A 15,033-nucleotide genomic window follows, 5' to 3' on the forward strand; every position below is an offset into this window, starting at 1 on the left:
GGGTGGATGCCCAGGCCTTAGAGGACGCTGTTTCCTCTGATGTAGATGAGGGCAGCGTATCTGAGTTCTCCCAACGGTCCTTTGGGGATTCCTTGGAGGAGACGGATTCCCGCTCGGTTGGAGCGGATGATCCCTCTGCAGCACGGATCTTTCGCTCAGAGGATTTGCCCAACCTGTTAATGCAGGCCATGAGCATTTTGAAGATTTCCTCTCCGGAGGACGTCTCTCCCTCAGCCCCTGTTGGCTCCGCCATTATGCTGGGGACGAAGCGCCCGCCTAGAACCTTCCACGTGCATGATGCCATGCACACCTTAATTTTGGCTCAATGGGATGTCCCGGAAGCGAGCCTCAAAGTGGCTAGGGCTATGTCCCGCCTCTATCCTTTGCTTGAAAGTGAGCGTGAGGCCTTTGTTTGGCCTACCGTGGATTCTTTAATCACTGCGGTGACTAAGAAAACGGCATTGCCGGTGGAAGGTGGCACGGCACTAAAGGACGCCCAAGACAGAAGATTGGAAGCGACTTTAAGGTCGTCCTTCGAGGCAGCTGCCTTAAGTTTGCAGGCCTCAGTTTGCGGCTCCTATGTGGCCAGGGCGTGCCTGACGTTGGTGCAGCGGGCTTCCCCCTCGGATCCTTCCTTGAGGGCTGACTGGCCGGCCCTGGAATCGGGCTTGGCTTATTTGGCAGACTTACTGTATGATGTCTTGAGAGCCTCGGCTAAAGGCATGGCTCAGACAGTCTCTGCGCGGCGCTGGCTTTGGCTGAAACATTGGTCTGCGGACCACGCCTCTAAGTCCCGCCTGGCTAACTTGCCTTTTAAAGGCAAGCTGCTCTTTGGGGTCGAGCTGGACAAAATCGTGACCGATCTCGGCACATCTAAGGGCAAGAGGTTACCAGAGGTCAGGGCTCGGGCCAGTGCTCGCCCCGGTATCTCCAGAGGACGGTTTCAGGAAGCCCGTCGGTACCGCCCGGGCAAGTCGGGCTCCTCTGCCCCCTCTTTCTTCAAAAGGAACTTCTCCCCCAACCAGCATTCCTTTCGCAGAGACCGCCGTCCCGGAGGTACGCCCTCCGGTCCTCCCCCAGGGTCTCGTACCCAATGACGGGGTCCTGGTCCATGGCCCAGTGCAGATTGGAGGACGCCTGTCCTCGTTTCTGGGCGAGTGGACCAGAGTAACTTCAGACGCTTGGGTGCTGGAAGTCATCAGAGACGGCTACAAGTTAGAGTTCTGCCGACCCTTAAGAGACGGGTTTGTACTCTCTCCCTGCAAGTCTCCGGTCAAAGCTGTGGCAGTGCAGCAGACCTTGGACAACCTGATATGCCTGGGTGCGGTCGTTCCGGTGCCAGAAAATCAGATTGGCAAGGGACGTTACTCCATTTACTTTGTGGTACCAAAGAAAGGAGGTTCTGTCCGGCTTATCCTCGACCTCAAAGGGGTCAATCGGGCTTTGAAAGTGCGGCACTTTCGCATGGAGACTCTCCGCTCTGTTATAGCGGCAGTGAAGGCAGGAGAGTTCTTGGCTTCCTTGGACATCAAGGAAGCATACCTGCATATTCCCATCTGGCCTCCTCATCAACGCTTTCTGCGTTTTGCAGTCCTGGGACGACACTTCCAGTTCAGAGCCCTCCCTTTCGGGTTGGCTACTGCTCCGCGGACCTTCTCCAAAGTAATGGTGGTCATCGCAGCCTTCCTGCGAAAGGAAGGAGTACAAGTCCATCCTTATCTGGACGACTGGTTGATCCGAGCCCCCTCTTATGCAGAGTGCAGCAAAGCTGTGTACCGGGTAGTTGCTCTTTTGAGCTCCCTGGGGTGGATCATCAACTGGGAGAAGAGCCAGCTGCGCCCGACTCAGTCCCTGGAGTATCTGGGAGTTCGATTCGACGCCCAAGTGGGCAGAGTGTTCCTGCCAGACAATCGGATTGTCAAACTTCAGGCTCAGGTGGACCAGTTCCTAGTAGCCTCTCCTCTTCGGGCTTGGGACTATGTGCAGCTGTTGGGCTCTATGACGGCCACGATGGAAGTAGTGCCCTGGGCCAGGGCTCATATGAGACCACTACAACTCTCTCTGCTGCAGCGCTGGACTCCGATGTTGGAGGATTATGCTGTGCGCCTTCCCTTGGACCCAGCAGTGCGCAAGGCGCTGAGCTGGTGGATGCAGACAGACAAGTTGTCTGCAGGAATGCCTCTGGTGACCCCGGAGTGGATTGTCGTCACGACGGACGCCTCTTTGTCGGGCTGGGGAGCCCACTGCTTGGGAAGGACAGCGCAGGGGCTCTGGTCTCCTGCAGAGGCAAAGTGGTCTATCAACCTCCTGGAACTCAGAGCCATTCGGTTGGCGCTTTTGGAGTTCATCCCGGTACTGGCGTTGAAGCCAGTACGGGTCCTGTCGGACAATGCCACGGCTGTGGCCTATGTCAACCGCCAGGGAGGTACCAAGAGCGCCCCTCTAGCCAAGGAGGCCATGAATCTATGCCAGTGGGCGGAAGCGAACCTGGAACAGCTGTCAGCGGCCCACATTGCCGGAGGTCATGAATGTCAAGGCGGACTTTCTCAGTCGCCATACCTTGGATCCCGGAGAGTGGCAGCTATCTGCTCAGGCGTTCTTGGACATCACGAAGCGCTGGGGCCAGCCGAGCCTAGATCTGATGGCGTCATCGGCCAATTGCCAAGTGCCGCGGTTCTTCAGCAGAGGACAGGACCCTCGATCTCTGGGGGTTGATGCTCTTCTCCAGCAGTGGCCGGTACAGGAGCTTCTCTACGTGTTCCCACCTTGGCCTATGCTGGGCAGAATTCTAGGCCGGGTGGCGAAACACCCAGGCTGGGTGGTCCTGGTGGGTCCTGACTGGCCCAGACGCCCTTGGTATGCGGACCTGATCCGGCTTTCCGTAGACAGTCCTCTGCTGCTTCCAGCGGAGCGGAGCCTCTTACATCAGGGTCCCGTGGTGATTGAGGATCCCTCCCCCTTTGGTCTTACGGCCTGGCTCTTGAGCGGAAGCGGCTGAAGAAGAAGGACTTCTCGGACAAGGTCATCGCCACCATGCTGAGAGCACGGAAGCACTCTACTTCTACTACGTACGCCAGGGTATGGCATACCTTTGTATCATGGTGCGAGGCAGGATCCCTGTCGCCCTTCACGGCGCCAATTGCTTCAGTGTTGGCATTCCTGCAAGAAGGTCTGGAGAAAGGCCTGTCGCTCAGCTCTCTTAAGGTCCAGGTAGCGGCTCTAGCTTGCTTCAGGAGTCGCCTGAAGGGTGCTTCCCTGGCTTCTCAGCCAGATGTGGTGCGTTTTCTCAAAGGGGTTAATCACCTATGCCCTCCTCTGCACTCGATAGTGCCTACGTGGAATCTCAATCTGGTGCCGCGGGCCTTGCAGAAGCTGCCCTTTGAGCCATTATCGCGGCTGTCTCTGAAGGACCTGACGTTGAAAGCGGTCTTTTTGGTGGCAATCGCTTCAGCCAGGAGGGTTTCCGAGCTCCAGGCACTCTCGTGTAGAGAGCCGTTCCTGTGGTTCTCGGAGGCAGGAGTGTCTATTCGCCCAGTGCCTTCCTTCCTGCCCAAGATTGTTTCTTGCTTCCATGTGAATCAGCAGCTTTGTCTACCCTCCTTCCGTAGGGAGGATTATCCAGAGGAGTATCGTGCTCTCAGATGCCTAGATGTTAGACGAGTTATCATCAGATACTTGGAAGTGACAAATGAATTCTGGAAGTCGGATCGCCTGTTCGTGCTGTTCGCGGACCCCCGTAGGGGTCTGCAGGCACCTAAACTTACCGTGGCACGTTGGGTCAAGGAAACGATTGCGGCGTCTTATGGGGCCGCAGGGAAGGTGCCGCCTATCCAGCTGAAGGCTCATTCTACTAGAGCACAGGCGGCTTTGATGGCAGAGTTCAGGTCCGTTTCCTTGGAGGAGATTTGCAGATCGGCGACTTGGGCGTCGGCTCATACCTTCTCACGGCATTATCGCTTGGGCGTGGCAGCATGGGCCGAGGCCCAGTTTGGAGCTTCAGTGTTGCGTTCCGGGATTTCCATGTGCCGCCCTGGGTGAGTACTGCTTGGGTACATCCCACCAGTCTATGGATTGATCTGCTTGATGATATGGAATGTAAAATTATGTATCATACCTGATAATTTTCTTTCCATTAATCATAGCAGATCAATCCATAGTCCCTCCCAGATATCTGTGCTGTTTGTTCTAGTTCAGTTATATTTCAGGTTCAAGCTTAGACTTCAGTTCCTGTTCAGGAGGACTTCAAGTTCAAGTTCTTCCACTTGGATTTCTCTGGAGTTGGGACGACTTTGTGTTACAGTGAGCTGCTGCTTCTTTCCCCCCGTTTCGACGGTGGTTGGATTCATAACTAAATTATGCCAGTGCTCCCTCCCGCTTCGAGCGGCAGCAGGGTAGCTTTGTTTCCCTCTCGCTTTGGCGGTGATGGGTTAAGCCAGCTCCTCCCGGGGTTGCGGTAGCAGGATATGCCAGGGTGTGGGTGCCCCCCCCCCCCCCACTTCAGCGGTGGTTGGGTGGCGGAGTGTCCCTTTGGGGGTGTAATTCTCTATGTTTGGTGAGTCCTGCGGATGGAGCTTTGATATCGATTATACTGAGGATTTTCTGGTAGCACATGACCACATATAGAGAGGCAAAAGATTGCTCTCTATACTGAGGATTTTCTGGTAGCACATGACCACATATAGAGAGGCAGAAGATTGCTCTCTATCTCCACCTGGACACAACCCACCAGTCTATGGATTGATCTTCTATGATTAATGGAAAGAAAATTATCAGGTATGATACATAATTTTACCTTCTGAGTTCTGGGAGAGCTATCAGATGTCCCACAAAAAAAAGGAAGAACCAGTCTCCACACAACAGTCTGAAGAGATCAAACAGTGAAGATGACCAAAGGGTCAAGCTGGCATTAAAAACAATGTGCATGCAAAAGTCCTTTATTAAAAACAGTATTTAAAAAAATTCTGCACAGGACTCGACATGGGCTGTGTTTGGCACTGCTGCTTGTCTCAGGAGTCCATTTAAATTTCAGTCATTTACAGTAGATCACAAAGGCAAAGTAATTATAGAAAAAAATTGATAGTTGCACAAACAAGAAGCAATATAGAGTCGCAAGTTGTGAGAGTGTAGAGTGTTGTGAAAAAAATGCAAATTCATCTCCATTGTTATGTTAAAGAATTGCCTGCATAGTGTCCGAGGACCTTAGTGCTGTTCTAACCCAGCTAATAAAGCTCCTTTTAAGCTACTGGACTCATTTGAGCTGAAGTTCCTTACCTGGAAAGTCTTCTTTTTCGTGTCTGTTACTTCAGCACTTAGCTTCAGGTTCTAGTAACTGACCTGCAGAGTTGTAATGTTGACATCTATTCCACACATGTACATCACATTACTTCTTGGATGGGAACTCAACATGACAGTAAGTTTGGGCTGTTTGTTATAAGTTTAGAATCCAACTCTATCCTCCTGGACCTCATTTTTATTTCTAAACTGCTTTCATTAAAAAAAAAAAATGGCTCGTCACCAAAAGCATTGCTTTCTGTCTTCCTCTTTTTTTTACTCAAAGGCATCCTAGAACTAGGGATTTGTTTGTGAGGACTGCTGTCTTGTTTGACTTTGGCAAAGGTGAAGTTGCCCACCTGTAGCAGGTGTATTCTAAGGACAGCAATATACCAGACCTCCACAAAACCAACATCCTTCCTCTAGAAGTTGACTTTTCCCTCTAATAGCTTAATACTGAACTGAGATAATCCCATTCAATCGTGGAGGTGTGGGAACTCTCAAGCATGCATGGTAGAATGCTCTCAAAAGTGTGATGGCTTTATAAGTAGCTTTGACCTCAAGTTTCTTCAGATGTCCTCAGAGAACAACTGTAACAAGCAACTTTGCTTACTTAAATATAATAGACACTGGAGCTCATTGTATACTGTTTTTATTTTTATTTTTTATTTTTGTTACATTTGTACCCCGCGCTTTCCCACTCATGGCAGGCTCAATGCGGTAGGCAATGGAGGGTTAAGTGACTTGCCCAGAGTCACAAGGAGCTGCCTGTGCTGGGAATCGAACTCCGTTCCTCAGTTCCCCAGGACCAAAGTCCACCACCCTAACCACTAGGCCACTCCTCCACCAGGACTTTCTTGTACGAAAGCCATATTTCAAGGGGGTCCTCATCCTTGCTGTACTCCAGAGGTTCAGCCATTTGTGTGAGGATCCCATGCTTCCCAGTGTAGTGTTCGCTGTGTTTTAGTACTATGTGTTTTAGTACTACAATCATATGTGAAGGTCCCACTATTCCTGCGGTCAGATAAACCATTCTTGTACCAATCCTTTGATTTTTGTGCTTTCTATCAAGCTTTCCTTTGGGTATGTTGTGATATATTAGATTGCTTTGGAAGTATTTAAAATAATTTATGTATAATGAATGTGCTTATTGTTTTACAGGGATAGAATGATGCTGCTAAAATTAGAACAGGAAATTCTGGAATTTATTAATGATAATAGGTAAGTGACATATAGGGGGCAATTCTCTATAGGTCACCTTAAGTGCAAATTCTATATTGACAATTATGTGCATAATTGGTGTGTTAGAATACTAGCGTATGTCAACATTTATGTGCCAGCATATAGGGATGGCCACTTACACCATCTCAATGGCCAGTGTAAATGTCAGCATCTGACTATTACAATTGTGTACTTAACTTGTTGTATTCTGTAACCTGCGATCCCGATGTTCAGAAGCAAACGCGGGTATTAGAGGCCATTAGTGCCAGACTAGTGGCTGCATTTGCTGGCGCACAATGCTCAGAGGTGCCTGCCGTGGGAAATAATGAGCTCACCTCACATTAACGCAAATTTGCATGCAAATGTAGTCAAAAGGAGGTAATTTTCTATTCCCCCTGATGCTTAAAGAACAGCACAGAGAACAAGGGCGCCATTACCTTCGTAAACCCTACGCCAGCTCAGAGCTGGCGTTAGGATATCTAAAAAGGTACAGATTTACCTTTCTGACCCAAAATGAAGGCATGGCCGAAGTCCCAGATCACACTGAGCAGGACAGAGTACCCTACGTTTCTGCAACTTTAGGCCACAACTGAAAAACATTTGTTTCACACACCACCAAAGGAGGTAAGGGATGAGGATCTCGCTGCCCAATGCAAAGACAGCTCCCCTTTAACTGACAACCAGAAAAGCGAATGTAGCAGAGCAAGAAAGGCATCCATTTAAGAATGTGTACAGTAACCAATCAGGAGGGTGTCCCCCGGCAGCTAGTGGGAAAAGTGGGTTACATCTTAACTTGATGACCTAGCTTACATATGAAATTGAGGAACTGGCTCTGGTTTCGAGTTTGGCTGGCAGCGCTGCAGTCCCGTCTGGAGCGGAGCAACTGGCACCTTCTCCTTCCTTCCCTCCTTCCTCTGATGTTCTGGGCATGTGCACAAGAGTTGTGCTTAACGCACAGCTTTTGAGTGTATGCGCCAGACATTATCCTCCCCCCTAACTTCCAAACAGCTCCCTAATAATACTCAACGTTATGAGTGTGCCTATATTTGCATCTCATTAGTGTGGAGCATTAGGGAGATCTGGTGCATTGTTCCAGTGCTGGTCAGTACAGCGCTGGAGTTTTGAGCATCAGGGCCTTAGTGCGTAAGTGCTGGTTTGCTCCTGATCCGCCCATGCCCTAACTCGTTCACACCCCCTTTGCACTTATGTGCTATAGAAGTTGTGCACTAAGGATATAGAATATCAACTGTGCAGTTACGTCCATAACTGGAAATTAGTGCCAGTTAACTCCAATTGTCACCAATAATTGGTTAGTGCCAGTTAGCTAACTTATCAATTAAGTTGCACACACAACTATACGAATTCAATAACTTGCTTGCAAAATTTTGTGTGCAAGATTATAGAATGCAGGAATAGTGTTTATAACTAGATAATTTTGAAATCAGCTCTACTGTGTATTGATGGATATTGTCAAAACCAACTCTCCTATTACTAACCTAGAGACATAAACTCAAGGCTTAAATATGTTGACACAGAGTAAAGTAGAATATATGAAGAGGAAAAAGAGCCCCACCTTCACCCCAATAACAAGTGATGAGGAATTAAAGGCAGCTACCTCACAGGCATAAAAAACTTCTCAATTTCTATCAGTGTTCTGTGTAATGCAAATTTAAGTTCAATCAAATTTAAAGAGACTTATCTCCTTATGTCCCATCTAACGTGTCAACCGAGGCCTGAATTTCGCTTTTAACTGCTTCAGAGCATCCTAGATGGATCAATCCATGCACTATTTCCTTAACACTTGTTATTGGAGTGAAGGTGGGGCTCTGAGGCTTTTTCCTCCTCGTATATGCTGCTTTACTCTGTGGCAACATATTTAAGTCTTGTTTGGTTTTTGATATTAGATTTATGTCTCTAAATTAGTAATAGGAGAGTCTGTTTTTATAATTGAATTTATTCTTTTCTATCCTCTTCGTTAGTGTTATATTATCATTGGCGGACGTTGAGACAGATGAAAATGATTTGTCTTTATACATACTGCCATACAAGAGAGATCACTAGGTCCAAATGTTGATTCCCTAAGACCACCTACTCTTAATGAGATGGGCAGCAGACAATTAACTTCTTTCTACTTTATCACGGTTTCCTATACCACAAGACACTACTTGATGTGCCAATGATAAAGGATTTCGTTCATTTCATATAAAAGAAAAACATTTTTTTCTCTTTTATCTACACTCTGCTTTTAGTAACCAGTTTAAAAAGTTTCCCCAGATGACCTCATATCACCGGATGCTCTTACATCGGGTGGCTGCTTACTTTGGTATGGACCACAACGTTGACCAAACCGGAAAAGCTGTCATCATTAACAAGACCAGTAACACAAGAATGTAAGGGAGCAGTTATTCCTGGGATATTGATTCCGTCCTGCTTTCTTGCACACAGTCATATTCACCATGTCAGTCAGTGAGTGAGCCTTTCACTAGTGAAGGAGGTTGATGCTGTAACCAAGGCCAGGTAGGGCCTGGTTGCCCACCTTGTGCTTTATGCCATCATAGAAATTGCTGCATTTTATGGGGGGTCACTGCAGAGGCATTCAGGATACTAGGGTCAAGAGGTAACAGATACTCTAATGAACTTGCAGAATTTGGCTGCTGTTTTACTTTACTGGGGTGTAGTGCTTACTTATGCAGTGGAGGTCTGGCAGAAGTTCCTTAACCTTTTCCAGTGATAGCAATTTAGGTGTTTTGGATTCTGAATTTACTGGAAATAACTTTTAGTTCCTCAGACTCATAATTTTACACAGATAGGAAATCTGTTTAAAGTTATATGAATTTTCAATAGCGATGAACATCTCTCTATATAAAACGCACCTCCAACGTTCTGAAGCCTCTGTTAGCCAACATTCTAAGTGAAGGGGGTGAGATCGCATTGTGTCTGCCCCGCCCACGCGTCAAACGTGATGACGTCGAGGGCGGAGCAATGATACTCAACCAATCGCGTCGCTCGGCAGCGAAGCGTCAGGGAAGGAGGCGGTGCTCTCGACGTCTAGCCTTCCCTTCGCTGTGTTCCGCCTTCTTCTGACGTCAAGGATGACGTCAAAAGAAGGCGGAACACAGCGAAGGAAAACCTAGACGTCGGGAGCACCGCCTCCTTCCCTGACGCTTCGCTGCCGGAACCGCCACGGAGGTAAATTTAAAAACAAGAAAAAAAAAAAAAAAACATGTTGGGGGGAGAGAAGAGGGTGGCCACTAAAGTACAACAATAGGAGCGGGAGGGCAGGGGAGAAACGACAGCATGGATGCGAAGGGGGGGGGGGGGGAAGAGGGCGGGCCAGGCTGGGACATGGGAGAGAGAGGAGCATGGATGCGATGGGGGGGTCATGGAAGGGAGAGAGGGGACTTGCTCGAAAAGGATGAATGCAGGCGGCAGGGGACAGAGGAGCATGGATGGCCATGGATTGGGAGGGGAGGGCTCAGGGAGAGAGGGGAATTGCTGGAAAGGGATGAATGGAGGGGGCAGGGGACAGAGGAGCATGGATGGGCATGGATTGGGAGGGCAGGGCTCAGGGAGAGAGGGGAATTGCTAGAAAGGGATAAATGCAGGGAACAGATGGGCATGGATGGATATGGATTGCAGGGCAGGCCTCAAGGAGAGAGGGGAATTGCTGGATAGGGATGAATGGAGGGGCCAGGTGACAAAGGAGCATGGATTGGCATGGATTGGAAGGGCAGGACTCAGGGAGAGGGGAATTGCTGGATAGGGATGAATGGAGGGGACAGATGGGCATGGATGGATATGGATTGCAGGGCAGGCCTCAGGCAGAGAGGGGAAATGCTGGATAGGGATGAATGGAGGGGCCAGGTGACAGAGGAGCATGGATTGGAAGGGCAGGACTCAGGAAGAGGGGAATTGCTGGATAGGGATGAATGGAGGGCACAGATGGGCATGGATGCATATGGATTGCAGGGCAGGCCTCAGGCAGAGAGGGGAATTGCTGGATAAGGATGAAATGGAGGGGCCAGGTGACAGAGGAGCATGGATTGGAAGGGCAGGACTCAGGAAGAGGGGAATTGCTGGATAGGGATGATGGAGGGCACAGATGGGCATGGATGCATATGGATTGCAGGGCAGGCCTCAGGCAGAGAGGGGAATTGCTGGATAGGGATGAATGGAGGAGCCAGGTGACGAGCATGGATTGGAAGGGCAGGACTCCGGGAGAGGGGAATTGCTGGATAGGGATGAATGGAGGGGTACAGATGGGCATGGATGGATATGGATTGCAGGGCAGGCCTCAGGGACAGATGGGAATCGCTGGATAGGGATGAATGGAGGGGGCAGGTGACAGAGGAACATGGATGGGCATGGATTGGGAGGGCAGGGCTCAGGGAGGAGAGGGGAATTGCTGGAAAAGGATGAATGGAGCGGGCAGGACACAGATGGGCATGGATTGGGAGGGCAGGGCTCAGGGAGAGAGGGGAATTGCTGGAAAAGGATGAATGGAGCGGGCAGGGCACAGATGGGCATGGATTGGGAGGGCAGGGCTCACACTCTCTCTCTCATATACAATGTCTTTCTGACTCTCACTCTCACACACTCTATCTCACCACTGTATCACATTCACTCTCTATGTGCCACACACACTCACACACTCGCTTGGTCTCATACACTCACTCTCACAGAGAATCTGTGTCTCACACACACTCTCTCTCTCGCCCACAACACACACACTCTCTCTCACACTGTGTCTCACATACACACTTGCACACACTCTGTCACAACACACTCACACCCAAACTCACTCTCTCTCTCACACACTCACACTTTCACTCTGACTCTCAAACAGTCACTCTCACATACACTCTCCCAAACATTACACACTCCGAGGAAAACCTTGCTAGCGCCCGTTTCATTTGTGTCAGAAACGGGCCTTTTTTTACTAGTATGCAATAATGCTTAATATCACAGCTATCTTTACAGATTTTCAGTTGGCTTCCAGATTGTCTCAATTCAAATGCTTAACTTTTGTATAGTGACTCATAGAATCAGAAGTTAAGCACTGGCTGGTGCAGTGTTTTTAGATCAATAAACTTATGTAGTCTGCATATAAGTCATTTTGAAAATTGACCTGTTACAGGTATATGAAGGTCTATAGGTTACCCCATGATATAAGTGCTGCCTGGGGAGTAAAGTCTGGAACTGGATTCTGCCACTGTGTTTGTCAGACTGGGCTCATGGTTAAATGTTATTTAGGATCTCTAGAATATGGATAGTTCTTAACTTAATTTGCAACCTATTAAACGGGTTTCTCCCTTCCTGTATTTGTCTTTCTACCTCTCAGCCCTGAGCAGAGGTTCTCGGAGCACATTAAGATGAGAAGAACTGTGAGTTCCAGCAGCGGTTCATCCTAAAGCGGGATGATGCAAGTGTGGATCGCGATGACAACCAGGTGAGGGAAGCATCGTCTAACAAGGACAGACTGTTGGGTGACTGATGACATAGTAGATTGCTTCCATAAATGGCTACCTTTGTCCCTTATTTTGAGGTTTTTTAGGACTATGGCTGTTTATATCAGACTGTTTGCTAAAATCTGATTTTACGAATTTCTTGAAATCAGTCTTTTAAATGTTATTTAAAATAGCATTTATAACTTGCTTTTTTGGAAAACAATACAAAGTGACATTATTTAAAAAGAAAAATGTTGTTACGTCAACAAAAGCACATAAACCCATGTTTAGTACGATCTTCCTTAATAATTTACAATACCCAGCCTATCATAAATCTATTGAATTCAGCAAATCTTCCCTGCAATCTGATGAGGGGAGATATGATTGAGGTCTACAAAATCCGAGTGGTGTAGAACGAGTAAGTAAATCGATTTAAAAAAAATTTTTTTTTACTAGTTCCAAAAGTACAAAGACTAGGGGACACTCGAGGAAGTTACTTGGAATACTTTTAAAATAAACAGGAGGAAATATTTTTTCACTCAATGAATAGTTAAGCTCTGGAACTCTTTGCTGGAGATGTGGTATCAGCAGTTAGCGTATCTGGGTTTAAAAAGGCTTGGACAAATTCCTGTAGGGAAAAGTCCATAGTCTGCTATTGAGACAGACATGGGAAGCAACTGCTTGCCCTGGGATTTGTAGTATGGAGTGTTGCCATGATTGGGTTTCTGCCAGGTACTTGTGACCTGGCTTGGCCACTGATTGGAAAACAGGATACTGGGCTAGATGGACCATTGTCTGACCCAGTATGGCTAATGTTCTAAATTTACACCCACCTTCAAAAAGTTGTAAATATATCTATGTTCTCTATATTTTATAAAATATGCCATTCAGCTGTGCACAGATGATGCTCATGAGGGATACTTACACACACTGCCTATTTTTAAGCTTTGTCTGCTTACTTTTACACACCCATGGTGACCCATGCAGCTTTATAAAAGCCCTTTTCTATGCATAGAACGAGGCTTACATATGTGGGTAATATTTGGAAGATTATTTTTGCATGTATCTGGCAATATCAAGTAATGACTTGCACCAGGAGAAAGGTATGAACAGACACACAGCCTTATTTTTGAAAGTGATGGGCACCCAGATTTCGACCCCAAATCGGGAGATAGGCGCCCATCTCGCAAAGGCGCCCAAATCGGTATAATCGAAAGCCAATTTGGGCGTCCTTCAAACTGCACTCCGTCGTGGGAACGAGCAAAGTTGACGGGGACGGTCAGAGGCGTGGTGAAGGCGGGACTGGGGTGTGTTATCGGCCGAGGAGAGATGGACGCCTTCGGCCAATATCGAAAAAACAAAGGCGCTTTTAGCGCGAATTTAGGTCACTTTTTTTGGACCCCTTTTTCACGACCAATTCCCAAAAAGTGCCCTAAATGACCAGATGGACCACCGGAGGGAATCGGGGATGACCACCACTGACTCCCCCAGTGGTCACTAACCCCCTCCCACCAAAAAGAAAACAACTTTAACACTTTTTTCCCAGCCTGTATGCCACCGTCAATGCCATACCCAGGCTCCATCACAGCAGTATGCAGGTCCCTGGAGCAGTTGTTAATGGGTGGAGTGGACTTCAGGCAGGTGGACCCAGGCCCATCCCCCCCATACTTATTACACTTGTGGTGGTAAATGGGAGCCCTCCAAACTGCCCCCAAAACCCACTGTACTCACATGTAGGTGCCCCCCTTCAGCCATAAGGGCTATGGTAATGGTGTAGAGTTGTGCGTTTTGGGGGGGGGGGGGGGATTTGGGGGGCTCAGCACCCAAAGGAAGGGAGCTATGGTCTTGGGAGGTATTTGACTTTTTTTTTTTTTTATTGTTACAAGTGCCCCTAGGGTGCCCAGTTGGTGTCCTGGCATGTGAGGGGGACCAGTGCACTACGAATCCTGGCACCTCCCACAACCAAATGCCTTGGATTTGTTCGTTTTTGAGCTGGGCGCCTTCGGTTTCAATTATCGCTGAAAAACGAAACCGCCCAGCTCAATCCACACAAATCCGTGCATTTGCTGGGCACAAACTGTATTATCGAAAAAAAAGATGGGCGCCCATTTTTTTTCGAAAATACGGTTTGTCCCGCCCTTTCGCTTACCACCGTTCTCAGACATAAGACGCCCATGGAGATGGGCATTCACGTTCGATTATGTCCTCACAGGGTGCTAAAAACTAGGTACAGCAAATTTGTGTGCCTAATCATTAATCCATTCAAGAGAGGAGAGGCAACAAAGATCCGTAAATCACAGCAGTCATTGAACAGAACAGATCACAATCAAGGTTCAGAAAAAGCACAACTTTATTAAAAAAAATATATAACCTAACGTGGCCATGTTTCGCCTCCCTAAAGGCTGCTTCAGGGGCTCTACTTTACACTAAAAAACCCCATTAAAACAAACTTATTAGAGATCATAAGAATATATAACTTAAACTTTTTAAAATAATAACAAAAACAAATTGTTACTAAGCATAAGGAATATGTATTGCCATACTGGGACAGACCAAAGGGCCATCAAGCCTAGCGTCCTGTTTCCAACCGTGGCCAATCCAGGTTACAAATACCTGCTAAAATCCCAAAAACAGTACAGTACATTTTATGCTGCGTATCCTAGAAATAACAGTTGATTATTCTAGTAATAAGCAGTGGATTTTCGCCATGTTCATTTTATTAATGGCTTATGGACTTTTCTTTAGGAAGCTATCCAAACCTTTTATCCCGGTTTTGGTACTCAACTTCATTTGAATGTCAAAAGTAGGTGCTTAATCTAACGTTTGGTGCTCTGTGTAAAATTACCCTGATTATAAATTTTTACATATGTACTTCAATAAAGCACAGACATTTATACCTGCTTTTGAGCAGTGTCTGTATTTGTTAATGAACTCAGTTTGGATGAGTCACAATGTAAGAGATCCTCTCCTCTACAATATGGTAACATTATCTTGTAAGAGAGATCGTAAGTGCCATGCTAGACTCCAGGATGTTATTTATGATTCTAGTCAGTAATGTGCAAATTTCTTAATAATTCTATTGAGAATCCATCAG

General features: G+C 47.5%; 1 protein-coding gene across 1 annotated transcript in view; it reads left to right on the plus strand.

Moving 5' to 3' along the window:
• Positions 1 to 15,033, plus strand: part of R3HDM2 (R3H domain containing 2) — a 331,022-nt gene that overhangs the window by 236,460 nt on the left and 79,529 nt on the right. Inside the window, 4 exon segments of the mRNA XM_030196632.1 lie at positions 6,433 to 6,492; positions 8,742 to 8,882; positions 11,834 to 11,859; positions 11,862 to 11,941. Coding sequence (XP_030052492.1) covers positions 6,433 to 6,492; positions 8,742 to 8,882; positions 11,834 to 11,859; positions 11,862 to 11,941 — 307 coding nt within the window.

Source organism: Microcaecilia unicolor, chromosome 3 (genome assembly GCF_901765095.1).
Source record: "Microcaecilia unicolor chromosome 3, aMicUni1.1, whole genome shotgun sequence".
NCBI classification, from domain to species: domain Eukaryota; kingdom Metazoa; phylum Chordata; class Amphibia; order Gymnophiona; family Siphonopidae; genus Microcaecilia; species Microcaecilia unicolor.